The sequence below is a fragment of the Cyrtonyx montezumae genome, unplaced genomic scaffold (genome assembly GCF_038088225.1).
Source record: "Cyrtonyx montezumae isolate F1298 unplaced genomic scaffold, pur_monq_1.0 scaffold_1, whole genome shotgun sequence".
Classification (NCBI taxonomy): domain Eukaryota; kingdom Metazoa; phylum Chordata; class Aves; order Galliformes; family Odontophoridae; genus Cyrtonyx; species Cyrtonyx montezumae.
In genome coordinates this window covers 25,653,974-25,680,190 of record NW_027071825.1, presented here as the reverse complement: position 1 = coordinate 25,680,190, position 26,217 = coordinate 25,653,974, and the positions used below count along the sequence as shown (strand labels likewise).

General features: G+C 47.7%; 1 protein-coding gene across 1 annotated transcript in view; it reads right to left on the bottom strand.

Moving 5' to 3' along the window:
• Window positions 1-26,217, bottom strand: part of LAMC1 (laminin subunit gamma 1) — a 47,276-nt gene that overhangs the window by 11,286 nt on the left and 9,773 nt on the right. Inside the window, exons 2-10 of the mRNA XM_065745208.1 lie at window positions 8,287-8,591; window positions 6,314-6,444; window positions 5,179-5,345; window positions 3,589-3,777; window positions 1,633-1,750; window positions 1,442-1,540; window positions 1,202-1,338; window positions 285-407; window positions 13-202 (exon numbers count right to left, since the gene is read on the bottom strand). Of these exons, the coding sequence (XP_065601280.1) occupies window positions 13-202; window positions 285-407; window positions 1,202-1,338; window positions 1,442-1,540; window positions 1,633-1,750; window positions 3,589-3,777; window positions 5,179-5,345; window positions 6,314-6,444; window positions 8,287-8,591 (1,459 nt within the window). The remainder of the gene's footprint in view (window positions 1-12; window positions 203-284; window positions 408-1,201; window positions 1,339-1,441; window positions 1,541-1,632; window positions 1,751-3,588; window positions 3,778-5,178; window positions 5,346-6,313; window positions 6,445-8,286; window positions 8,592-26,217) is intronic.

Here is a 26,217-nt window from a genome sequence, read left to right as displayed (position 1 = left end):
GGGCCCTCTCACCTGAAGGTGTAGGTCAGTGGGTTCTCACTGGGGTACGTGTTGCCCTGGGCAATGAGGGGCACCGACACACGCAGCCCGGCCCCTTCCAGCACCAGGTCCTCTGCGGAGAGCCGCGTGTCCCGTCTGTCCACGCGGAAGGAGAAGGTCAGGTTCTGACCGTAGCTCAAAACTTGGTTGCCCAAGAACTTGCCTGGAACGGGAAGAAATCGTTATGGTCAGGGGACAGAGAGGCCACAGGTACTCAAGAAGCGAGCTTTTCTGCAATGACCTACGTGGTGCAACAAAATAGATGGGGAAGTAGCTGTCTGAGATGACAGAGATGTCCTGGGTCTCTGAACTCCACTGCAGCGGGACCTGGGAGCCATCACGCTGCTCTGCGTGCCACTCGTCCTCTCCTGAAAGCCAAACGTGCAACAGTCAGCACCATTTGAAGGAGCAGCTCTACACACATCATGCTATTCTGCAAACTGCTTATACGTAACTCATCTCTGTTTTATAAGCTGGCACTGTGCAGAACACAGATAGCATACCCAGAACGCTGACTTGAGACTCTGACCACAGGATGAATACACACTGAACATTTTGATTTCTGAAGAGCTCAGGGAAGGACTGGGAAGCCTGCAGTCAGCTATGACTTTATGCAAGTTTCAGCCTTTGTAAGAACTGTTTTCCATTGGAATTTTAATTAAAAAGATGGGTTTTTTTAGACTATGCAGAACGAAAACATTCACAAGCAGGAAAGCAGGAAACTGACTGCATGAAAAACAGAATTCTGCTCAGCTTACAGATCCATCAGAAACACAACCACATTTCATTCAGAGCCATGCAACCCAAAACGTGAAGCAATTCTAATCCTCCCCCCATCCAACTCCTGATTCAGTTTTATCATGGAGAAAGTGCCCCCTCTGCTTTTCTAGCACCTCTCTTTCGAGGTATGAATTTTTACATCTGCAGCACCGACATACAACTGCACACACTGTGTGCCTGAGGGCAAAGCCATGAATTCCTTCTACCCAAACGGACAAACAACCTGAAGACAATGAAGCTCTCATCGACTCCGGTAGCTCTGCACTTCCAAAAAAAGGATCCTGCACCCTAAGTTTGCAACCTCACACAGGCAAGAGGGAACGGGACTTCTCCCAGTTTGGTCTACAACCCAACCTGAGACACAAAGAAAGGTTCGTTTTACCAAACTGAAAGCTGGAGGTGATGCTGTACACGCTGTAGCCAACAGCATTGGTGCACACAGAAGAGTGTCCAAAACAGAAGCAGGGGGTACAGCCTCTTGGATTTGAGGGATCCAGATGGAAAAACCCGGGTTTGCATCTGAAGATGTGAAGGAAAAAGAATTCATTTCCCTGATGCTTACTCCGGGCCATTGCTCAAATACTTCTCATTCTTGAAACAAAGCCACAGGAAGAGAACTCACCTCTCACAGTGGAAGCCCTCAACATTGTCCTTGCAAGCACACCGTCCTGTTTCCATGTTGCATTCACCTGTGCTGCCAGCAGGATTGCAAGAACAGGGCCTGAGAGAGCCACGAGAGAGGATAATTAATTAAAACCACGCACGGCTTTAAAAAGGCATCCGCTTTTCCTTTTAGAGGGCAGCTCCCCTTACCTGCACCCAGCCTCAGAGAGGGAATGGAAGCCCGGCTGGCAGCGGTCACATTTCTCTCCCATGACTCCAGGCTTGCAGCTGCACTGACCATAGCTATCACACTGCGTGCTGAGGGAGCCTGCAGGGAAGTGAGGGACAGGGGCCTTACCATACCCACGTGACTGTTAACCCACAGAAGGTGCAAGAAATACAAGAAAGTCTGAAGCACGGCTTCAAGCTGATGAGCAGCAGCTCAGTTTGGTGTTCTCCCTTAGCAGGCCCACAGACAGGTGATCAAGTCGCCGTGAGCAACCCGGTGTGGTGGGAGGTGTCCCTGCCTATAGCAGAAGGGTTGGAACTAGGTGATCTCCAAGATCCCTTCCAACACAAAGCCATTCTACAATTCTAAGATCTAATTCCCCACCCAAAGAACTCATTCCCTAAGCCCTCTGTCTCCCCACTGACCACCTCCCCTTTGCCAGGAGCTATTCTGACCTCCTCTACCCTTCATGCTCTGGTTTCTTCCAGTGAATCCCAAGCTGGATGGGGGAGGCTACATGTGCTTACACCATTAGCCCTAATCGATCCTAGGGAAAAACTTCCTTGTTTGACAGGATGTGTTCCTCTAAGATACTGCCCAAAAGCAGAAGCAGACTTGCACAAACAGCAGCACGGGTTTCTTTAACCCACAATGCCTCCTCCCCAGGCACTGCTGCAGCCAGCAGGCCAAGAGCTGCCAGCACTGTGAGAGTTAATGGCTGGGAGACAAGCGTACTAAAATAGAGAAATACTTTTCTTCCCCCTTCAGTCCACGTTAGACAATTATAGCAAAGTGAAAAGTCTTAAGACGATTAGGTCAGACAGGAGAGAAGAACATACAAAACCTTCACCGTATACCAAGTATGGTACACTCCTACAGGACTCCCTGGCAGTCCCATGAATGAATACTAAGGTAAAAAATGGTGTTCAGGTAAAAAAAAATAGTTGTGTAAGCTAGCCCAGGGGCTTCAGATACACACTGGATGACAGCATGTTGTGAGACACAAGCTGATGTCTAAGGTATAAGGGCCTCTGACGTTTGTCCATAAATACCTGAGAAGTCACCTCACTGCCTCTTCCCTCTGCTGACAACAACCCCCAGCACAAACATGTCTTAAAATAAGGTAGGGCATGAGAACCAGGGAGAGCAGAGGGAGAACGAAAGAGGCCTTTCTTGGTCAAAGCTTCAGAACTGTACAACTCTGACCAAATTAGCTAGCAGACATGCCCTGCCAGCCCTCTCGCTGGCTGCTTTTAGGGCATGCCGCAAGCAATTACTTATTCCAGCTACTCTATTTTGGAACCTCACATCATATCTCACTATCTGTTACCCTTTTGTTTCCTTCACCCCTATTAGCTGCGGGGCTGCTGGAGTTACAGGACCACGCCATACAGGTCAGGCGGTTTCCTTGGCTACAAAAGATTTGTTCTCCTGCCAGGATTTTTTTTCCTATCTTTTTTTTTTTAAGAGTCCAACTACGTGTTTCAACTTGACTCTGTTTTTTCTTACCCCCTTTTGTGTTTAAGGTTTCACTGGTTTGTATTTATAGTGCTTAGATACTCAGTAGGAGAAACTGATGCTGCTAATATTCACTACCATTCTCTGGTCCAAAGAGCTTCCCGAAATATCCGCACGCGTAATCTTGTTTATTAAGAATTTAAATGAGCACTTTGGTGCTGGGTGTGTCCAGGGCAACACACACACAGTGGTGGAAAAAAAAAAGTTAAAAAGGGCAACTATTTTAGAGCCCATTTGAAGGAGTAAATGCTGCAGTGGTGAACTATTTGCCCCTGCCACTCCAAGCCCGGTTCGATCCAAGGATAATTTTAACCGTAATGCAACCCAATAAACATCTCATGTGCGGGCCAAAATTAATGATGACAAAAAAAGCTTTTCACTTCATAGCTTGCCATCAGCTGCATGACCCTTCCACTTACCAACAGGGTTGCAGCTGCAGGGCAGGCATCCCTCCTCGCTGCTGAGGCGGTAGAAGCTGTCCCTGCACCTCTCGCAGTGGGCGCCGTCGGTGTTGTCCCTGCAGCCCGAGCAGTGGCCGCCGTGGCCGGTGGAGCGGTACAGCTCGGGGTCAAAGTAGCACTCCTGTGACCTCCCATTGCAGTCACAAGCTGCAGAAAAACACACGTGGGTCAGATATCCCAGTGCAGATACCCCAACCCTGCTGGGCCACAAAACCCAGCGCACAAAGCTGAATATTCAAGATGGAGAGGGAACCTTAAGCCATCCCAAGGCTTGCTGCCACTTACTTCCCTATATTCCCCGAAGGGGAGGAAGGAAACTTGGAGATACAGTGCACCCTACGACCACCAGCACGGCCCTTGTGCTCCCCGGGAGCCAAGCAGTCACTTCCAGCCCACACGGTGCCCTCTCATCCCATGCAATGACACCGACCCCAGTTATGCAAACACACATGGGAAGATCAGAGCAAGGGCTGATTCCCTGCTGCGAGAAGGGCTTCTTCCTGGGAGCAGGCAGAGCCCAGATTCCCCCTGCTTGGAGAGCAGGAGTGCTGGGCTTCAGCATCCTGTCAAGGGAAGCCACAGGTCTCCCCACAGCCAGCTGGGAACCATCAGTGCACACTGAGGTCAGACAGGAAGCAAGCTTCTCTGTCTGAAAAAGCTTCCCCATAAAGTAAACTACCAGGAGCTGCAACACTAAACTAAGAAAAATAAATTGGCATTTGGTCCTAGACGTTTCCATTTGCAGCCCAGAACTGTTGCAACAGTCTTGAAATTGGATGAAATAGTCTAGAAGTAACTAAAAACCTGTAATCCAAATCCAAGAGGAAATCAGGGGATATTAAATGAGCTTTTTAAAGGGCAGTTAGACTCCAGCACACTAAATGCATTTTAGTCGGTAGGTCTGAAGTAAAGGTCTCTCCTAAAGGTTGCTCCCACCCCTCTCCAGAAGGGAGATGCCCTTTCCCTTCCCAGGGACCAACCAGAAAGCTCCTGCAGGACAGGGATGACAAACCCAAGGCAACATTCCTCAAAAGATCTGGATGTGCTCAGAGCAGCACGAGGAAATGGACTCTGTTCTATTTTCTCATCGGCATATACACTGAGGCAGGAATCTGAGCCCATTTTGAGATCCCCAAGGAGCATCTATGAATGCCTCTGCTGACACGACAGCACTAACAGCCCATCTGCAACCCTACGCTTCGTCAGAGAACTCTCAGGACAAGTTGCTGAAGTGCCAGATAAGATACAGCATTTGGTCAGCCCAGCTTTAGGCCTGCCTCAGACGAAGGCTTGGGTCTCCTTCCTCTGAAAAAGCGGGCAGATGAGAGTTTGGATAACACCATCATCTCCAACAAACCATTTCATGCTCTCAGAAACCTGAGATAGTTTCACAGGAGCATTAAGAGGGATCTGAAGCATCTCCAGCTTGAGAGCACAAATCCTACAGGCAGCCTACTGGATGGAGACTGAGACTTAAAACCAGGACATGCCAACACCCAGGGGAGCAAACTGTCGAGCGCTCGCCCCGCCAGGTGTGGGCACACATACGCAAGCATTCATTGGCACTTTCTGCTGTCGCTCTCCTCCACGGCCGGTCATTGAAGAAGGGAAGGCACTTCTCACAGTCATCCCCGAAGGTGTTGTGCTTGCAGTTGCAGACCAGCTTCCCAAGCTCGTTCCTTATGCACTCGCTTGCATGCCCATTGCATTTGCACCTGGTTAACAAGAGACAAGGAATGGGTGTTTAAAATGCAGGGATCTAGGTCTCACACAGAGAGATCCAGAAAATGCCCAGACTTAAAACCTGAGACAGGACGTATTAGAAGGTGTAAGATTATGACAAAACCGATAACTCCTTTGGAACAAGCAGGTGCAGCATCCTCAAGGCAAGCGTCTAGAGGAGCAAGAAGGCCGACCCACCTCCCTCTGAAGTCTGCCACTAAAGCAGAACAAACTGAGCAGCATAAGCAAAATCACATTGGCTTTACACTAGTACACTTCTCCTGAGTTTCTCCCTTATTGGAGTCCTGCAGAAGTTATACATGCTGCCCATATGCTACTGTTGTCAGAGTTAAGAAATTAAAGATCACAAGGTGACTGCTATGGAAGCCCAGTCTCGAGCCTGCTCTCTGCAAACAGCCTGAAACACTCCACTGGGCTCAGCTCTGTTTATGAAAACATTCTATTGCCAACAAGTTAAGATTAAAGCATTCTGCAGTACGTTTTGGCAGAAGGAACAGAGAATCACAGCATCGTACAGTGCTTCAGATCTCCATGGGAGATGGCCCCCAACATTTAGGTGAAGCAACAACCTTGAGATTGTCTACTTGCTGTTACTCCAGGCTACAGATTAACAACGTCTGTTACAAAGCTATCCAAAACTGTTTTTTTCCCCTCTGCTGTTTTACTTTCTTGTCACTCTTTGTGCCCTCCTTCTCCAGCTGCTTAACAAATTGAGCTAATCAGGAAATAAAACACTCATTCCTTGTCTACCTCTGACATTTATAGCCTCAAGAAAACATACATAGCATCTGAGCTCTGTAAGATTCACTCTACTGCATTCTGACAGTCAATAAAGACCGGAACTTAACAGTACCATGTGAGTATAATCAAAATCTTTAAAGCACTCCACTAATCCCATCCAAAACGGCCAAACAAACACAGAGGTTTATTGTTTACTCACCTACCACCCACAGCAAAATCAGAAATCGCGTAGTAATACGACTTGAGGACTTTGGGGTCGTTGAAAACTTCGTCTCCGAAGGTGTTGAGGCGGTTGAGGCTCACCCTGATGTCGGTGGCCGTCACCCATTCCTAGGGCAGACAGAAATCCCATCAGAGCACACACGAGAGGAACCCCGAAGTGTGCGGCAGCGCCGTATCAGCAGCAGCTGTATTTACATTCAGTAAGTCGCGCCAGCAGTCGTCCATCAGTCAGCATGTTCCTACCTCACCACTTCCCCTCCGTCCCTCTGAGGCTCACCCGGCCCTGCCCAGGAAGCCTTACCTCATATCCTCTTGCTATGAATAAGTTTTCCAGACAGCCCTTTCTCTGCACCCCTTCCCAGGTCCCTCTCGGGCTCTGACTGCTCTCAGCTGCGGGTAATTCCCGCAGCAAGAAGCATGGGGAGCTCTGCTACCCTCACCTGAAGGCAGCTCGATTGCAAAGCAAGAATGGAAAGAGCTTAAGGGTACACTCATCTGCAAGCACACATCTCCAGGAAAGAAGACAGACAGATGAGTGAGGGTGGGAATTAAAACTGACAGGCAGATCTTTGCATCGTATTTGCACAGCTTCTTCAACAAAGCAACCCCTATCCTCCTCCGGTAACGGCCAGATAACCTAGCCTGCATCTCCAGATCTCACATCACCTTCAGCTTGTGGCTGTTAGCATCTTGCTGCTCTCATTACAGCTTCTGCAATCCTATTTCCCTTCAAATGTGGTAAAGAGTACAGGAAAAAGACCCAGGCATGTACAACTGTGCTGCAGCTGCGCTGCCGTTCAGCCAGCACAATAAGGAGATTTGCTGAGTTACAAACACTGGCATCAACACATGGAAATGCTGAGCACAAACCACACATTTACTTCAGTTCTGAAATAATCCATGCCAGAGGCTTGTGTGTATTTTAGGAAAGCAGTGGTCAGGTCTCTGTTCCTTACACGGAGATTATTAGAGGATTACAAACCCTATAATCAACGGGGAATTATTCTGTACACCTTCGTGATTAGAAACCATTGTCAACAAGGTCTAGCTGCATGAATAAGGTGGCCAAACTGGTTCTTATCCATTCTACAAGCTCTTCTGTCTCTCATTAATCTTTATATTTGTTTGTATAACTGAGCCCCACCAGATCCTGCTTTTCTGCCCAGTGGATGAAGATCAGGGATCACCTTGCTAATGTTAAGAGAGGAGGGAGGGCATGCTAATCCCAGCTCCAAAAGGAAGGGGACATGCCCTGATGGGGCCAATTCCACAGCGTTAGCTCTTTGCTGCATGATGATCTGGAGGTGTCATCAAGCAGCACAGAGAAAACGACAAGTAAACTGGATAAACTGGTGCCCCAGTATGCTCCAGACTACAGCAGTGTGATTGGGAAGAACAAAAAGCCCCTGACCAAATCCCTTATCTAAGCCTTTTGTAATAGAAACTAAACACAGACAAAACCATGCTCCCCCTGCCTCAGCATGCACGTAATGCAGAAAGCTGGGGTTTCAAATAGCTCCTCACTTGTTTATCATACATCACGTTCCTTAATCTTTTGTGCTCAAAATGTACATGAAGATGTCTCATATCAGACTCAGGACGAACATTCCTGCCGTTCTTATAGCTGGAATGGCAGCAAAATATTACAGCTGCCTTCTGAGGTGACAGAGGTAAGCATCCATCTTCTGAAGACTTCCATGATGCCTATGAAAAGTCATCTTTAATACCACTGACTTTTTCTTTGTTGTTGTTTTACCATAAACTTACTGATGATGGAGGGCCATTCTTTCTCCAGAAAGATTTCTGTGGATCATCCCACCCAACTTACCTGCCCAACGGCCCTTGAGTACGAACAAGGGCAACAGTCCAGCCTACAAAGCTGCCATCCATGACAGTGGAACAAAAGGACCCAGCTCAGACCATCTGACAGACCCAGTCCTACTCACGTACCTGCAGCACAGGGCTGTTGTCAAAGTTGTAGGCGCTGGGACGTCCCTCCAACGTTGAAAAAGCCACATTGCCCCCAGTGAGGGGGGAGATGTCACTGAACTCATCCGTGCACAGTGCCTGCTGCTCGTCCTCCCCAGTCCGAATGAAGCCCCGATTGACTTTGTTGTAGGTGCTCTCGCAGGACCCGCTGTAATACTGGTAGGGCACCCATGGGCCGTCCTCCCGGGTGCGTTTGTAGATGGCAAAGCTCTCTGGCCTGCTGGTGTGGAACTTCAGCCTCACGTATGTGATGTCAAAGGCCTTTCCTGCAGAAGACAGGAGAGAGTTGTGAGAAAGGCTCAAACAACTGATGACAAATGAGAAGAGCAGCACAGCACTTCTTGTTTGAGGTTTAGAAGTTCTCCAGTTCCATCCAATAGGATGGGCAGCAGCCAGGAGCACAAGCACTGTACTTCCCAGCAAAGACAAGGTGAAGGAACCAAAGGTCAAGAAGAAGGTTGAAGAGATAAACAGACCCACAGATTTCAGTGCAACTAAATACACAGCTGATGCATTCTAATTCTCTTCTGTAGACATCAGTGATAATGTCCGTAGCCCAAAAGGATGAACAGTCACTTCCAATGCACGAACAGTATGTGCATGCCTAAGGCCAGGTCTGAGTTAACCATGCAATTTGGCATTTCTTCCAAAAGTGCGCATAGGAGAAATACTATTAACCAGACTAAGAGTCAGTGCAGAGCTCCCCTTGCTCAGACAGAAACAGTCCCAACTCTTTCCAATACTCACGATGCCTTTCCTCCAGCACTAGAGGACACCCCCTTCTACATATTCCCTAGGAAAGACAAAACAAGGTTCCAAGGTTCATGCTTCTCAGAAACTACCATTAAAGTTGCTAAGACACTCCTCAGATTGAAGTGCACCAAACTAGCCATGGGATAAAGGCAAAGCCACCTCCCTTCTCTGTTCTCCTACCAAGTTTGCAGACAACAGCAGACCACCCTCCAAAAAGGATTCTCCCTGGAGACTCAAGCATCCACTCCTGCACACATAAACCAACCGTCCAGAGGATCCCTGCCCCCAAGAACACCTTTAGCCTCTCCACATCCCTACAGTCTTCACTTTGCTATTCCTGCACCAGGAGCTGAAGTGTTTCACCAGATGTCACCTTCATGCAAGGCTCTGGGCACACGCATAGATGTGGAGGTGGGTGGGATGGTAGTAACAGCTGTCCTCTGATGTTATTAAAACAATAGGAATAATAATCTGCAACACGGGTGTACTCGACTTTGCTGCTGGGAATACCAGCACCGTGAACCTGTACAACTAATTCACAAAGCACCTGCTGCATTAGGCACATGGGCATGATGCTTCCTCCTTGCTGCATGAAAACCACTACGGGACAAGGCCCACAACGTGCTTCAGTCCCCTTCCCGCACCTCCACAAGCAGACTGTGTGACCATGGAGCTAAATGCACTCTGGGGGCTGGCTCAACTGCAGACAGCAGCTGTATGGAAACACGAAAGACACAGTCACCAGCACACACGTAGGGAGCTCGCAGGAACAAGGCGAGGTCTGTCTGGAACAAAGCCTTGGGAGTTTCCATCTCCACCACGCTTACACACTCCCACCACCTCCAAGACAAACACTGCCCTACGTGGAGCCTGCAGCAGCCACTGGTTCCTTCAGCTGGAAGAAAAAGCTGTTAGAAGAGTTCCAGCTGATCGAGACGCAGGCCTCCTTTGCTGCGGGAGTCACGCAGGTTTAACCCAATTTGTAAAAATAAATTAATGGCACCATGTTAAATTGCATCACGAGATCGGACACCTGCTGAAGAGCGGTTCAATGCACGAACAGGCAGCACAAGGCAACAAGAATAGCACAGGCCTGAAGCACATCTGCAAAAAGCTGACTGCAACGGAATTACACCTCCAATTTAAGGCATCTAGTGTTACCAGAGTCAGCACAGTTTTATGCAAGTGAGACTCTGAACTGAAGTTAATGAATGACTCCAGATGCCTCCCCCTCCCACCTGGAGCACTGTACTCATACAAGTCCCCCAACCCTTCCCATGAAATAACCATTACTACTCATGCAATGTGTGAGCCTGAGACTGAAAGGCAATGAGCTAAGGCCAAAACTGGAAGCCAGATATTCACTGGTACAGCACGTGCAAACCGTGCTCTGAGCAGCACAGGCACACGTTTCTATAGGAGCCCTCATGTAAATCGAAAGAGCCCTTCCTTCACCTTCAGTTTTATACCAGAGGCCAAAGAAAACTCACTGGAAACCCGTCCAACTGCACAGCCCAGGTGAAAAGACATTTATTTCAGCTGGCAGCGTGACTGCTTGAGAAGCCCTGCTAATGGCATGACATCGGAATGCAGTTAATGCACACAGTGAGGCTGTGCTCCAGCACTGCATCAGCCTGCCACGGGTAAGTGCTGCAGGAACAATAGTATCTACCCAAGACCAGCTGATGCAGTGCTGAAATACATTTCCCCCCTTGTTTATATACTGAACATAAAAGCTCTCCTTAGCCTGGCTGCAGATGGGGCTCTTTAAGGTTGCAGAGCCTTTTTCCTAGCAAAGATAAGGTTGCCACGTCTTGCAGGGCTTCATAAATACACACTGCTGTTACTCCAAGGAATGGCAACAGCAACAATGGGGCGAAAAGCAGCTTTAAACATTTAATCTGGAAGACAGAATGACTTCTGTCTTCTGTTCCTAGATACTGACAATTACTTTGATCTCACTGTGGTCTTAAAGCATCTAATAGCATCACACATCAGATGCAGATCTATTTTACAGGAAGAGCTCCATGTGCTTTTTATGAAAGTTCGTTAGCAGAAAGATGATGTGCTGTAATTAGCCATCATGAGCTCAGCACTTTGGGAGTGAAATCTGGCACTCCTTTAGCACCTCTGGAGCACAAAAGCCCAAACCTCATGTTTTCATACTGAATCCCTTCTGGCACAGGAAGCTGCAAGTGGCAAGGTGACAAAATAACCAGCCCTTATGTAGAAAATCACAGAGGAAAGTATGCACGTGGCTCCAAGGCGGCGCTGCTGTTACAGATTCAAACAAGACAGCAAGAAGCACTCATGGTAAGAGATGTTTGGCAGGGTTGGATGCAGGGCACACCATCCCCACCAACCTGACCGAGCTGTCAGCCCAACCACAACGCCTGGGGCCAGTGGACAGACGTCAGCAGGGCTGTCACTCCTGCATCCCAACGTCTAGCAGGAAGTGCACCACGCTGAGCGCCATAAAGATAGCCTGCAAAACGTAAGTAAATGCTATTTAGGTCTTGATGAGAAACTCCTCCCTCTCCCCCCCAAGTTAAGAATTCATGCCTACTCACAAAAGGGCTCCTTGTGCTCAGGCTCCTCAGAAGGGATGGATGATTTACATCAGGAAAGCATCCTGCCAGCTGGCACCCAACTACAAGCGTCGGATTGTGAGCAGATGCCTTTGAGATAAGCCCCCAGCGACACTTGGCTCCTTCATTATCGGTCTGCTCACATCCATGGCTCCAGGAAGAACCCCCACTCCCTTCCTCATTATCAGTGCCCCCAGTTTGCAGCCTCCTAGCAGCAAGCTTTAAATGGCCACCGCTAAGTCCTGCTGCTGAGAAAGTAAGTCCATCTAAGAACATGCATTGGGCAAAAAGTCAAATTTTCTTGCATTTTTATATTCTGCAAAATTCCCAGAATTGTAATGGAACAGTTAAACCTTGCTCTGAACATTTCCCTTCTGGCTATCTCCTGTTTCAAGCATTTCTTTTTTTTTTTTTTTTTCTCCTTACAGACATCTGCCAACAACAAAATTTCCATGTAAAAGTTTAAAAGATTTGAAAACAAAACAGTAAAAAGACAATGCCAGCACATTTATTGCTTTTTGACTGGCCTTCGTTTCCACTTCACAGTGATAAGGTAAGGGCCAGCAGCTCCCCTGGCATTTCCTTCTGCTGACCTGCCCCATGCTCACAGCCAGGAGGGAAGCCAGCTCCATCGGCCTCCAGCACTGGGATGTGCCTGTGGCCATTCACCCCTCCTCCTCACTCTTGCTTCAGTTCCACCACCCAGCACAAGGCTTGACCAGCTACAAGCAAACACCACTGCCAAACACTCAGGGGCAGAAAAGGCTGAAGGAGAAACACCAGCAGTAGCAAGAGACGGTGACAGAGTCAAATTCTTGTGCCAACTACCTCATGGTTTCGGGCAACCCCTCACTCTTAGAGACCCTCCCAGGGCACAGGGACTGTTAGTGGGAAGGGAGCGTTTAAGGAAAATGAACAGAGAGAGCGGTGTGGTGCTGGAACAGGCTGCCCAGAGAGGCTGTGGATGCTCCATCCCTGGAGGTGTTCAGGACCAGGACGGATGTGGCCCCAAGCAGCCCGGGCTAGTAGCAGGTCTGGAGGTTGGTGGCCCTGTCTAAGCAGGGAGTTGGAACCCGATGCTTCTTGAGGTCTCTTCCAACCCAAGCCATCCTATGATTCTGTGATCCCATGGGATGGGAAAAGGTGGCTGACCAATGAAAGCAGGGCAGGGACTGTAAGGAGGGGAGAATAAGAAACAATCTGCTCTTTTGGAATAATTTCTTAAACAACAGTCCAGCACCTGCAAAGACGCTCAACTGGGAAGTTACTCTGCTTTCATCACAAACACATGAAATAGCCAAACTTAGGACAGAAAGCAAGGAATTATCACAGTGCTACAGTGAACAGCTATAATAATGACAGCCAGGCCTTCCCGGGAAATTTTGTGCACGATTACAGCGCTGGGACTGAACGAAGAAATGGCACAGCCAGAGACTGAAAATAGAGAAAACACAGGATTTGCCTTTTCTGGTAATCTAAAGGATTTATCATCACGCTACATGCCGTGCTGCACCTAAACAATAGATTTTGGCACAACGAGCTCCACCAGAGACGAGTGAGACAAAGGCAGGTTGCTTTTCCTACAGCACTTGTCCCGAAATGGGGCAGGAGGAAGGAAATGCATGGGGACGCTCGGGGAACCTTAGCAGGCTGGAATGAACTCGAACTCCCACCACCCCATTAGGTCATGCATTCTTCCAGGCACTCTCAGACAAAGGCACCATTGACTTGTGCGTGTAGGCGGCTCCGGACAGCAAAGGGCTGCCTAGTAAATGATTGCATGATAATCCGACATTGATAAGTCATCAAGGCTGCTTGTTCCTGTCCTGTTTCCAGAGGTGGGGGGGGGGGAACTTGTTTCCTCTGGAATGGGCTGAAGGCAGCCTCATAAGAAAAGCATTTTTTCATTTGATAACTTTTAAGCCAGCGAGCAGATCGGCATTAAAAAAAAAAATCAGAAAATGCGGTCTAATAATTCTGTAAAGCTTGCTGCTGTATTTGTACAGCTTTGATGAAAAGATGTTCAGTCGATCTCCCAAAAACGCCAGCTGTGTTTATTCATTAGGGACTGGAGAGATACCGTGCACAACACCAAAGTCCTATCCGCACAGGAAGCCTCCAAGCTCTTTTTCAGCGCAAACGATAAAAGCTCATTTCCAAAAGGCATTTTACACTTGGCGAGTGCCGTCAGATCACAGATGATCAAGGACTACACACGCCATTTTGGAAGGGCTCCATTTCATTCACAGACCCAACCGCAGAGCTATTTGGGGTGACAGAGGGCCGGGATCCTCAGAAAGGAGAGAAAAGCGGAGAAGCACTCTAACCCCAGCCCTTTCCCAAAATGAGAATAAAAGGTCACAGCAAGGAGAGGTCTTCCCGTGGATTCCCTCACACAGGAGATGCAGCTCCCACCTGCCAGAGCCCACCACAGATCCACTGGTGGCACTGGGAGGTCAGAAGATGCACCAAAAAGCCTTCAGCCTTATGAAGGCCGTACTTCCCAGCCCTTGAACGGCACAAGGTACCTCCTATAAACGTTTCCCATGTGATTCCTTCGGAGGTATTCTCTCACAACAAAACAAATGCCGTTACATTTTAATTTCTGCTGTGATGTTTCAAATCAGGAGATGTAGGTAGGAACGCTCCTGACGAGCAGACAGAGCTGGACAAGAGGTGGAGATGCACAGAAGGAAGAACAACTGGAAAATAACTCTAAATTAGCAGTGCAGAGGTGGCTTCAGCTTCAGTGCACAGTCCTTCATCGTTACCAATCTCAGCCCATGCAGTTTATTAAATGGTCTCTTAAAGGCTTCTCATCCCCTGCCTGCTGAAGGGCGGCCCTTTCCCCACTCCTCACGTACCCATGGCTCACAACAGCTCTAAGCATCTGGCTCAGTTCCTATCTGAATCAGATAACAAAAACATAACTGGCATTGTTGAGCTCAACTACGAACAAATTAAATTATAGGACAACGTGATAGCTGCAAATTCAGCAGCACTGCTTTAGGAGCAGGACAGTCAATCAGGCTAGCTAGCACGCTGCTGTCTTCACCACCAGAGGTTGAGTATTTTCCTACCCCAAAACAGTGAATTTTCTGGAATTTGGATGGTTTCACCTCCCTCTCACCCCTGTCCTTCCACCTCCTACTCACCAGCCAAAGATTTTTAAGACTCAGGCCATAATTAATGCTGCAACGATTTGGAAAGAGCACCGCTGCAGTTCACATCCACCACCCGTCCCAGTGCAGACAGAACAGCCCTCTTTTTTCTACCATGTCAGAAGTTTTGAGTTCTCCAATGACCACTTAAGAAAACTGACTTCCAGCACATCTGAATCACGTCACTTAGGTGGCACAGAGTTTCCAAGCCTCCTGTCTCTGCCTTTTCCACCACCCCATCTCTCCACGTGCCGTCGCACTATCCTCTATGGTACATGCTATGCCAATTACAGACTTATGTACAAGCTACCACTGTTTGCTAAACAAATTGCAGCAATATCCATAAGGACCATTTTCAAGCAGCCACCCACACACACCAGTTATACTTTCTCAGCCTGTGAAGCTATGTAGGAATTGGGATAAACAGCCTTGGCAGAACCGTTGCTGGAGCGAGACCATTTCCAAAACAAAGCTTGCCACTGACTTATGTTTCAAATATGTTTTGGAAAGTCAGAAACAAAACTCCTTCCAACGTGTTTTTTTTTCCTTGAGGCAGAGAGGGAATTGCATTTCAGTTCTCAGCTCACAGGAACAGCCAGTGCAGGGACTGAAAATGCTCCAAGTCACAAAGGTGCGTTAAAGACAGTCACACAAGTTCACGTCTACCCAGACGAGCATTAAGAGCAGTGACTGTTTCTAACGAGAGAGAATTCAGCAAAAAGCATGAAAAATGAGAAGTAAGCATGGCTTACCATTATCCTCTTCCCAGAGAAACAACTCAAGAGGATTACTCTGGAACACTACTGGCAAAAAAATGAAACTGGCTGCTCTTACAGAGAATGAACCCCAGGCTTCCCGATGCTGCAAATCTGCTCCATGTCAGGCTCCAGAAGCTCACGAGACACCCACATCGAACCTCGGTTCAGAAAGCTAAAAGACACTACTGATGCAGATGTTGGAAGCAGTCTGACCACCACCTGGGATATAGCACAGAAGTCAAACGAGTTTCCTACAAACCGTATTTTCCTAGAACAGCCCAAGCGGAAACCAAACGTTAAATGTTAACGCACGAAGGGACTGTTCCCAGGGGCTTTAATTTGCTGAGCTTACCTACTGGTCTTGACACAGAGGCTCTGCAGCCACTGGATGTGAAGCTAAATGTTAGCGACTGGTTCCTGGTGGCAAGAATGCAAGTGAAGCCCAGTAATTCCCTCATTAATTCACCTTGTTAGGAGTGGGCAGAGGGGCAGTCCCAGCGATAAGAACAGCCTGAGCAGGCTAGTGGGAGCCTGCAAAGAAATACATTTCATTCCCAGATGGTCAGGGGTCACGGTGCTCAAAAAGTCAGGGCTGCCTTGAAGTGTGGATTGGGAACAGCTGCAGCAACACTTCGAGAACAAATCCCAGAAAGAGAAAACCCACTCGCTTGGCTACGTGAGGCTCAGCAGTCCCTGGGTCATTGCACAGAGAGCTGCTGTATCGATAAGCAGCATCCTGCACACAACCAAACCTGCCCCAGAGCCGGGTGCAGAGGGAGGGCACGGGCCTGTGACATCACACCACGCTGTCCCCAGTGGCACACAGGATTTTTGGCTGCATAGGGATAGCTCAAAATTTCCTTCCGTAACAGCACTGCCTGAAAGACGGTGATTGTGCAGAAAATCAGTTTAATCATTTGCACTGCACGCCAAAACATGAGATACTGTTTCAGGCAAGCTACACTGATGTGAAGCCCAAATAAACTCTACCAGAATGTATTTTTTCTCCAGGAGAGAGACTATTAAAAACTCATTTTCTGATTAGTACAGCTAAGGCAGCGTGTGGAGCCATAACATGCCTGTAAAAACATTAAATACTTAGCTCCTTAACAAAAAAAAAACAGCTTTAAAGTCACAAGATGATAACTCTCCTAACTCAACCAGTAACATCAACTACCACACAGTAAGCGAAGTCATTCGCTGACCTTCAGTGGCAGTCTTGAAGTAGAGGTCAAGTTATTTTTCCCCCCCTCTGCTCCTGGAGTCCTCGGTATGTACACCAACACTTCGGAGAGTATTTTGAGGGGGGAAGAAAAGAAACCATCACTCAAACCCATCTGTAAAGTTGCTGCCTTTGGAAAGTGACGTCCCGAAGAACACAATGTCTTCCAACATTTCTTTTCACCATCACCTTTAGTGATGGCCAAGGCCAACCCAACATACCAGTGGCTCCTTCAGCCTACAAGAGGATCATGCTCTCCAATCTGCCATCCACTTACAGCAAGGATAGCTTTGCTTCTCCCAAAGCTCTGACTTCCAAGACCATGTCTTCTCGTGACCCAGATAGGTTCCGTGTTTAGAGGTCAAGGAAAACTACCACCACATAACCCTAAATGCTAATCTTCAAATTTTACCGTTACTAAAATATGAGGATGCCTACAAAGATCAAAATTTAGAAGAAGTACATGGTTTTCCTCGTGGAAAAATAAAGCTACTTCAACTGTAAAACAGGATAATTTCATCTGTTCAATACCACCAAGGAATATCAGCTTCTCACTTCTATCCTATTAGACACTGTCACCACTCATTCACGAGCACAGACCTAGCTAAGCAATCAACACATTTATCTCTTCAAGATAGAAGATCTTGAATTGATAAATGAAGATCTGTGCAACTCAGTATGACATAAATGGAGAAAACCTCCAGTGACACCAAATCATACAAGTTCTAGAGGCTCCCTTCCTCAATAGCCTCATCAGACTAATTCTTTTTTTTAAGCACACAATTTCCCACTCAAGTTCTGATATCAAATGAAGATATCCATACAAAGCGATTCATATAAAAAAAGTTAAGCCAGTTAAATTTAAGCCCTCAGTAGCAGCACACATCAGCCCTAGTGACAGCAGTAATGTAAGACTCCGAAAGAAGAAAAATGTCAAAACCAGGAACTGCCCACAGTAAGGAAATGCTACAAACACATTGGAAAAGTGGGGGGCACATGGATGGTGATGGCCTGCTTGAACACCACCCTGCTCCTAAGACTTGGCAGCTTGTTTTGGCCAGTGGTTTCACTGCCAGCTTCTACTTCAAACAGAGCAAACTGTAACGAGCTCCCAACAGATGGACAAGGTGGGCATGCATGCGGACTTCCTTTCACCAAAGTCAGCCCTAGGTTTTGCTGAAGAGGATTTGCATGGATATAACAAAACTTGCATTTACACATTTACAAGTACTTCACCAGTAAGCTAAGTCACTTTTGAAAAAGACTTAAGGAGAGGAGAAAAAGAAACAAACACCTTTAGGCAGCTTTAGGATGCATTCACACTGCAACTCCCACCTCTTCTGTCAGCTCCAAGCTGCAGGAGGGCTGAGAGAAGGAGGCAATGACATCTGTAAGTCCTGAAGTGAATGTGAGCAGCAAAAAAAAGCTAAACTTGAGAGAGTTCAGATAAAAACATGTACACACCAAGTAGTTTCCCCCCAGGCAGAGGTAACTGCTACAGAACGGAGTACAAAAATCAAGGCAGTGCACTGGTCAGCCTCTGCCCCATTTTCTCCAGGTGATCACTGAGACAGTTCTGGTTACTTGGCCTTTTAATTTATGCTGTAGAAAGACAGGGCTGTTGGACAGATTTGCTTTTTAAGGGCATTTCAATCTCCCAGGAACACTAAGTACATAAACTATGCAACGCTCCATTAACCAAGTGCCCAAACAGTAATGGCCTTCAGATTTAAAACACATTGCCTAACGTGACCATATCCTCCCCCAGACCCACAGGCTGAACAGTAATCTATTTCCCCCCAGCTCATGGGAAAACAAAGCCAGGCTGTTCCCAGCCCTCACAGACATGCCAGGGAGCTTCGGCCCGTAAAGCTGCGAGCATGAAGACACAGAAGAAAATCACTGTACTGTTTAATTGCACTCATATATTACATTGCAACAGAGATTATTTTTATTATTTAAATCAATTATTTCTAAGAGTCAGCTGCTTCCCCCAAAAGACAGAGCTCTCCAATATTCCCAAGTCCTTATCTATGGAGTTGAAGATGGGCGTACCATGAATTTGCTATGCCAAGTTTCTCTATATAGCTGTATCTGTACAGCAAACAGACACAAAGCCACGTCTATCCTACTTGCACAGAAGAGTCTCGAGGCAGGATTTGCATCAGCACTAAAATGATACCCAAATAAATAAAAATGGGCCATTAATTCCCAGTTATGAGAGGTTTTGCTCCAGGCCTGGATGGACACTCACTGCTGGCACACAGGAAACTTCCAGCTCTCCCTTTTCCCATCCCAACCCCCAAATCCCCTTAGAAGCAGCTCATTCCCGCAGTCCCCACTTCCCATGGAACAATGGAGCAGCTCCAGGATAATCTCTCCGTTCTATAACCACCATTAACCACAAATCTTGAAAGCATATTCAGACAAAACGGCATTGAGAACAAAACAAGGGAACCTTCAAACCGACATAAAGGAAAATAAAGGCACAACGAAAGTGCCGTAAGAAACATCCAGGCAAAGAGCTGATTGAGCTCTTGATCTAACTTAGTTCTTTTTCCACACCGTGAAATGGTTTTTACAAATTGGAAATATCTCAGCTGAAGTCGGGGTATCAGAAGATTTCTCAAGGATTTCCTCTTTAGCGCTTTTTGCATGCATGTCATCCTCAGCAGAGCATCCGTGGCTGTTGATGGCACGTATACATTCAAAGCCTAAATGAGAATCCAAGTTTACTTTCAAGAACATCCCTTAATAACACGTTGTGACTTCCTTCTTCCCCCCCCCCTCCACAAGCTGCAGAGCTGTGCACATCTTCAGCCTTGGCGTCCTATTGGGCAACAAGCCAAATAATCTGTGGTTCAGATAAACCACAACCGTGGCTCAGGGTAGCCACTGCTGGACCCCCTCCCAAAGCACTGAGAAAGGAAGAAGTTGCTAAAATTCAGGCGTGCATGGAAACCAGCTGGGGAAGGGCGCAGCCCCTCCAGGAGGGCTGCCAGCACCGCGCACACCAGATACACCGCATCTGCTCTGCGCCCATTGCTCAGCGTCTGGACAGCCACACCGAGCACAAACTGTACTGAGAGATTTGTTTTGCCTCCTGTTTATCCTTTCGGTGCAGCTGCAGAAGGAGCCTCTCCTTCCCATCGCCGAAGCCCCACCGGGCCACGCACTGCAAACAGCACAGACTGTGTCCAGCTCCTCCACCCCCAGGCAGCCGTCAGCCAAGCAGTCACAAGCCCTGGGCTGAAGGCTCCTGCAGCCATCCCAGCGACACAGGGATGGTTCCCAGCCCAGCTGTTAAATGCCATCAGCCCCAAGACGCATCACCTGTGCCTCAAAAGAGCATATCAGGTTCAACCAAGATGGATCCAACCATGTGCCCCATCCTTCTCCTTCCCTTGGGCAACACCTGCTGCTTCTCTCTGCCTCCAGCTCCAAGATCTGCAGCAGGACAGCCAGAGAAGCTTCTGTCCTTGTCCCTGATAACGAGTGAGCAAGGGCTCTGATGGACAATGGTTCATATAGAGTAGCCAAACCGACATGCCCACATCAGTCTCCTCCAAAAAAGGGTAATTTCTGTATTCATTCAACTACATAATACGTATTAGGCCTTTAGAATTTAGAAATTAAAACACCTTGCTGGCTTAACAGAACTGTTCAGTGTTTCAGAACATTTTGCTCCCTTAAGTACTGAGGCTATCCCAACTTTTGACTAGGGTAGGTCAGGGGTTGAGACGGTGCAGACAAACGCATTCAAAAATCAGAGAATCACATAATCACAGGGGTCAGAAGGGACCTCTGGGCTTCACCAAGTCCAACCCCCTGCTAAAGCAGGTACCCTACAGCAGGCTGCAATCTGAAGGGCTTTAACTGATATTCAGCACAAAGACAGCAGAGCGGAAACAATGGACAGCAGCAGTTGCACAGAACAGAAGACAGATGCTGCTGCTGATAGCCACAGCCTCCAGCCTGCTCCTCACCACTAAGAATGAATTCCCATCCATGTCAGTGAATAGCTCGAATATCTCTACTGGAATATCTAACTACAGTGCACAATACTGCATGCGTCTGTGAGCGTTTTACCTGCTGGATGCTGCTGAGCAGCCCAACCTCACTGCAGCCTTTTGAAACACCTCTGAAACCACCTTAGCAACTTCATTCTCACCAGCTTCAGTAGCAGAGCAATCTGCAAATATTACCTCTTCACATTCTGAAGTGATTAAAAACCACAGATGCCAACAGTGGTTCCTAAGAAACCCCACTGCTAACCTCTCAGGGAAACTGACTACACTGCTTTAATACCAAGAGTGAACCTTAATCTTTCACTGTTCTGTTTTCTTTTCCTGAAAAGAGGTGAGTTGTGGTCGGGAGTGTGACCTGATCAGTCCTGACTCTATGCCCAGTTCTACGTGGCCACAAAGCCTCTTCCTATCTGCCAGAAAACCTGCCTGTCCCCAGTACATCCCCAGTACATCTCCCAGCTGCAGGGCAGGGGCACTTCACTGATGCCAGTGAAACCCTACCTGTGAAACACACTAGGAGAAATATAAAAACATTGGGATTTGGCAGAATTTACAAACTGGAAGCCAATAACAAAAAGCAGAAAATAGCATTTGAGTCACCAGCTCTACCTCACTGGAACCTCCAACAAGATGCTCACTCAAGCAACCTGAGCACCATGCTCAGCAAGGCCCATCCCAGCATTTCCATGCAGACATCAGCTCAAGCCATCAGCCCTTCCTGAGTTCATCATCACTGGAGATAAATATCAGCACAGGTGATGCTGCTCTTGTAAGGAAGCCTAGCTCACGGTGAGCCTAGTGCACAGATCCAAGAACTCAGATGAAACCACGACCAGCATCCATCTTCACCCAACCTAACAGCCTAGTGGTATCTATACTGGTGAAAAAAGGAAAAAGCAAAAAAAAACCAAACAACTATCAGCTGGAGGAAGAGGCAGAGAATTTTGTTCCCAGCTCTGCTAAATATGAGGCAGATAGACTTTCCATCCCCGAGATACTGCTGTGACTGCCAGTGTCAGCCTGCCCTTGGGACCAGGAAGACCCCACCAGCTCAGGAGAGAGGTTTACAGAGACAAAAGGAGATCCATGGCTGAGTTCCTCCTCCCACTTTTCCTCCTCTGCTCAGAGACAGGAGCAAGCTTTGTAAACTGCTGCTCTCAAATATTCAAACCAAGGCACATCAGGCATTTGTTTATATATATTTACACGCTCTGTTTACAGAAGTTGCTGGAATTAATGAAAGAAATCATTTCATCTGACAGTGGGGAGTGGGGGAAGGGGAATAAACACTGTAAATTTAGAAATAAGAACCATCTGTTCCTCCTGACAGCCCCTGCCGACCCTTCCAGCTCAAATTAATTCTTTGCACCGGGCTTCAACAAAGCAAAGAGGAGAGCTGTTTTCTGCTATCACCCTGATCTTCAGGCACAGAAAATAACAGCTCACATGGACAAGAATCCGTTAACGAAGCACTGAGAACGACAGCAGCTGTCAAATCCTGTCTGCAGAGGTAACTGTTAAAAAAAAAGGCATGAGCATCCAGCTGGCTGGATGTGGCCGTGCTCTGAATGAAGGCTACAGCCAGGACAAGAGTCAGCAAGCACAAACTGGAGCACAGGAGGTTCCCTCTAAACATTACAAAACACTAGAGAAACATTTATTACTAGATTCAGAAATATCAGCCATGTCTGTCCATAGCTACACACCCACCCAACAGACACGACCTGTTTTGCCACAGCTTTGGAACAGAATCACAAGATCACCAAGGTAGGAAAAGACCTCCAAGAGCATCCAGCCCAACATCCACCTACCACCAGTACTTCCCCACTAAACCACATCCCTCAGTACAACATCTAAATGTGCCTTGAACACCTCCAGGGATGGTGAATCAACCACTTGAGGTTCATTGCTGAACACAGAGGGACAATCACCTCCTGCTCCTGCTGGCTGCACCACTGCTGGCACAAACCAGGATGCCAAAAGCTTTCTTGGCTTGAGCAAATGCATTACAGCCTCATTTCTCATTAAATGATAAAACCTACAGGTTGTCCGAGTATATTGCAACGTGTTCTTCCCCTTAGAAATCTTAGTTCTGTGGCAGATATATTCTTAGTTTTCAATCTCCTGACATCTTAAACTACGAAGGATTAAAACAAATAAATCCAGTAGTCTTCAGACTTTGATCACAACCAAAATCTGTAGCTATTGGGTCATTAGGGAGTGATACAGACTACACTTAGAGATACATTCCTACTGTACTTCCTGCTTTACACAATGGTAGGGAGGAACACAATAATTCAGAGAACAGTTTGCAGCTGATAGCACACGCAGGTATTACACACAAATCCCGACAGCTGTGATGGGGAGACATTTCATACTCAAGAAAAAAAAACTTGCCATCTTCTGTACCAGTTCCCATTGGATTCATTACCTAAAACTCTCTCCACAACCCAGGCCCATGCCCCCCCAAAAAAATTAAAAAAAAAAAATCAGACAGCTAAAGAAATCAGGCTAGCGTCCAGACCAACTTCTCTTCCTAAAGCATGAGAGCCAGAAGCGTTCCTGGTGATAGTTCTTCAAATAATAAAATGTATACTCTGGCAAAACTTTATTTAGCTAAGAGTACCCTGGCTTGCTGTCTTGCTGCTTACAAAGGAAGCATCCAGCTGAGAGCCCCAAGTCCCTCTGCTTCCTGGAAGAAAACAGTTTCTGTGCAAACGAAACTGCATGCACCATCTTCAGTGGAAAAAAAAAAGTATGTAAGTTCTCATTTAAAGAATACACAACGGTAGCATTATGGCCAGGAGGGATGGGGCCCTGGGCAGCCTCAGCTGGTAGGGGCAGCCAGCCTACAGCAGGGAGTACGGCATGGTCCTTAAGGTCCCTTCCAACCGAGGCCCTTCTACGCCATGGGGACTCTGCACAAGCACCTAGCAGAGATGTGGGCACTTCTTTCCAATGCAAAGCTGCTTGCCATTGCTACCAGCTTTATAATTGAACATGGTTTTGAAACATTTGAATCACGTGCGGGCTAAGGAGCAGACAAGCACACCAACCATCAGCTGCTGTGATCCCCAGCTCTGCAAAGCAGTGCTCCCAGGGGCTAAGCTGCGCTCAGGATGGAAGTACTCAGGGGGAGGAAGAGGGAATGGAAAAATAAACTCCATACCATTTTAACTTCTACTTCGAAAAGGAAGCAAAACAACCAAAACCCATTAAGACCACTTTTCCCCCCGCAGCTAAGTATCTGAAGCTCTCTGTACCAGCCTGGCATGAAACTTCCCAAAGCAGCAGCGAGCTGCCAGCTAGATTCTCAAACGTAGAACAAATACTGTGACCTCTGGCAGCAAACATTTTGTGAGTTACAAACACAAGGAGAAATAGAAACTTACATTAAAAAGAAAAAAAAAATACATCTAGCCTGCAGAAATATTAAAAGAGATTTGCCAGAACTTAAAATTAATCTGAATCTAAACACAAGCACGCTTTGGCTGCACACTTTTGAGGTCATGATGGGATGATGCCCACCAGCTCCAGCACTGCTTTACACCCCATCCAGGAAGATGAAAACTTCTGTGTATCTGGCACGAAGCACAACCACCAGCACTGACCCACTTACTTATTTTTATAAGGTCTTTTTTAGATACACTTTACACCATCTCTTTATATTACTACAATAATCTGTGGAACAAAAGCGCTGCTGAGGTGCACGGAAACGTGCATCCTCCTAACAGGGTGTGACTTGGATTTGGGGATCATTCTGAGCCTGGGGAAGGAAACAACATTCACAGAATCATGTGAGTTGGAAGGGAGCCTTCAAGGCCACCTGGTCCAACCCCCTGCACTGAGCAGGGACACCCACAGCTCCATCAGAGCCCCATCCAGCCTCACCTTGGCTGTCTGCAGGGATGGGGCAGCACCACCTCTCTGTGCAACCCAAGCCAGCACCTTATCACCATTACTGGAAAAAAATGTTTTCCCTATACCTAGTGCAAATCAGCCCTGAAATCTGAAACCACTTCCTCTTTTTCTGTTTAAAGGGTCAGCCTCCTTCCATCTTACAGCCCCCTTTATAAACCGACAGGCTGCTCTCAGGTCTCCCTGGAGCATCCTCTGTGCTGCACAGCCCCAGCCCTCAGCCTGTCCCTGCAGGGAGGTGTTCCAGCCCTTGGCTCATCCTCACAGCCCTCCTGTGGATGCACTCTGACAGGTCCACGTCTCTCGAGCACTGGACGCAGCACTACAGGTGAGGTCTCAAAGTGCAGGGGCAGGAGCACCCCCTTGCCCCACTGGCCTCTAACATTAACCGTTCCTTATCAAAACCCACATCCTCTTGCAGGACTAGATCTTGAAATATAGCTGGTCCTATTAAACCAGGGGAACACACAGTTAGAAAGACTGAAACGATGGCTACGTTGCAAAAAACCTCACCATCAGCAAAATAAACTCCCTTATCCCCACAGTTATACATTCACCAGACAGGATTTTCTTCAACCATTTTAGGCAAGCTAGGAAAAAAAAAATAATACAGTTTTTACATTCCCCTTATGTTTGCCCTATGTCCTAATTCCTGGCAGAGCTGTGGTCCCACACGAGTCACAGATGGCTTTCACAGCTGCACAGGAGACAGCTGGATGCAGAACAACACTGGGCAAGCGCTGTGCAGGCCCGAGATAAGCCCACATATCTGCTGAAGCCATCAGCAGCAGCACGATAAAACCTGTGTGGTCACCCGTAGGGCTGTGCAGTGACAACAGCCAGACACCCACAGCTGGCTGCTGGAGTACAGGCACCAGCTTCAGCCTGCAGGAAGCTTCTCCCCATCGTGTCACAGGGCTGTTTGCCCTTGGTAGGTTGTCCCTGCCATCCCAGCTGCCAAAAGGAGAGGCTGCGGGCAGTGTAAGCTTGTATTTGTGGACACTGCCAGAAGATGGTTCCCCTCCCAATTCAGAGCAGCAGCCCCAGGTCGCAGGGCAGGAAGGCAGCGGAGAGCAATGTGGCCCAAATCCCAATGCTCCCCAAGACGTGATGCATGCCTGGCTGCCAGCAGGCCTCTCAGCACCAACACTACAGCCCTGCTCTGGGTGCTGCTATTTTTAACATTTTTCCATCTGTGAGAAGGACAGCGATTTCATAAACCTAAAGGAAGCGTAATAGTGGAACGAACTTTCTCAGAGCCAGCCACATAAACAGGAATGCAAGCTACAGCCTCCCATAGTCCAAATGCATTGAGAGGACTCCTGACCAAGCACGGTGTGGCAGCCCCAGGGATGGGAGAGAAGCTGGAAAGCAGTGCTTGAGCACCTGGGATCACAGCAGTGCACAACAGAACTGAACCAAAGGCACAGCTAAATGCATAACGTGTGAGGGAGCGAATGCCAT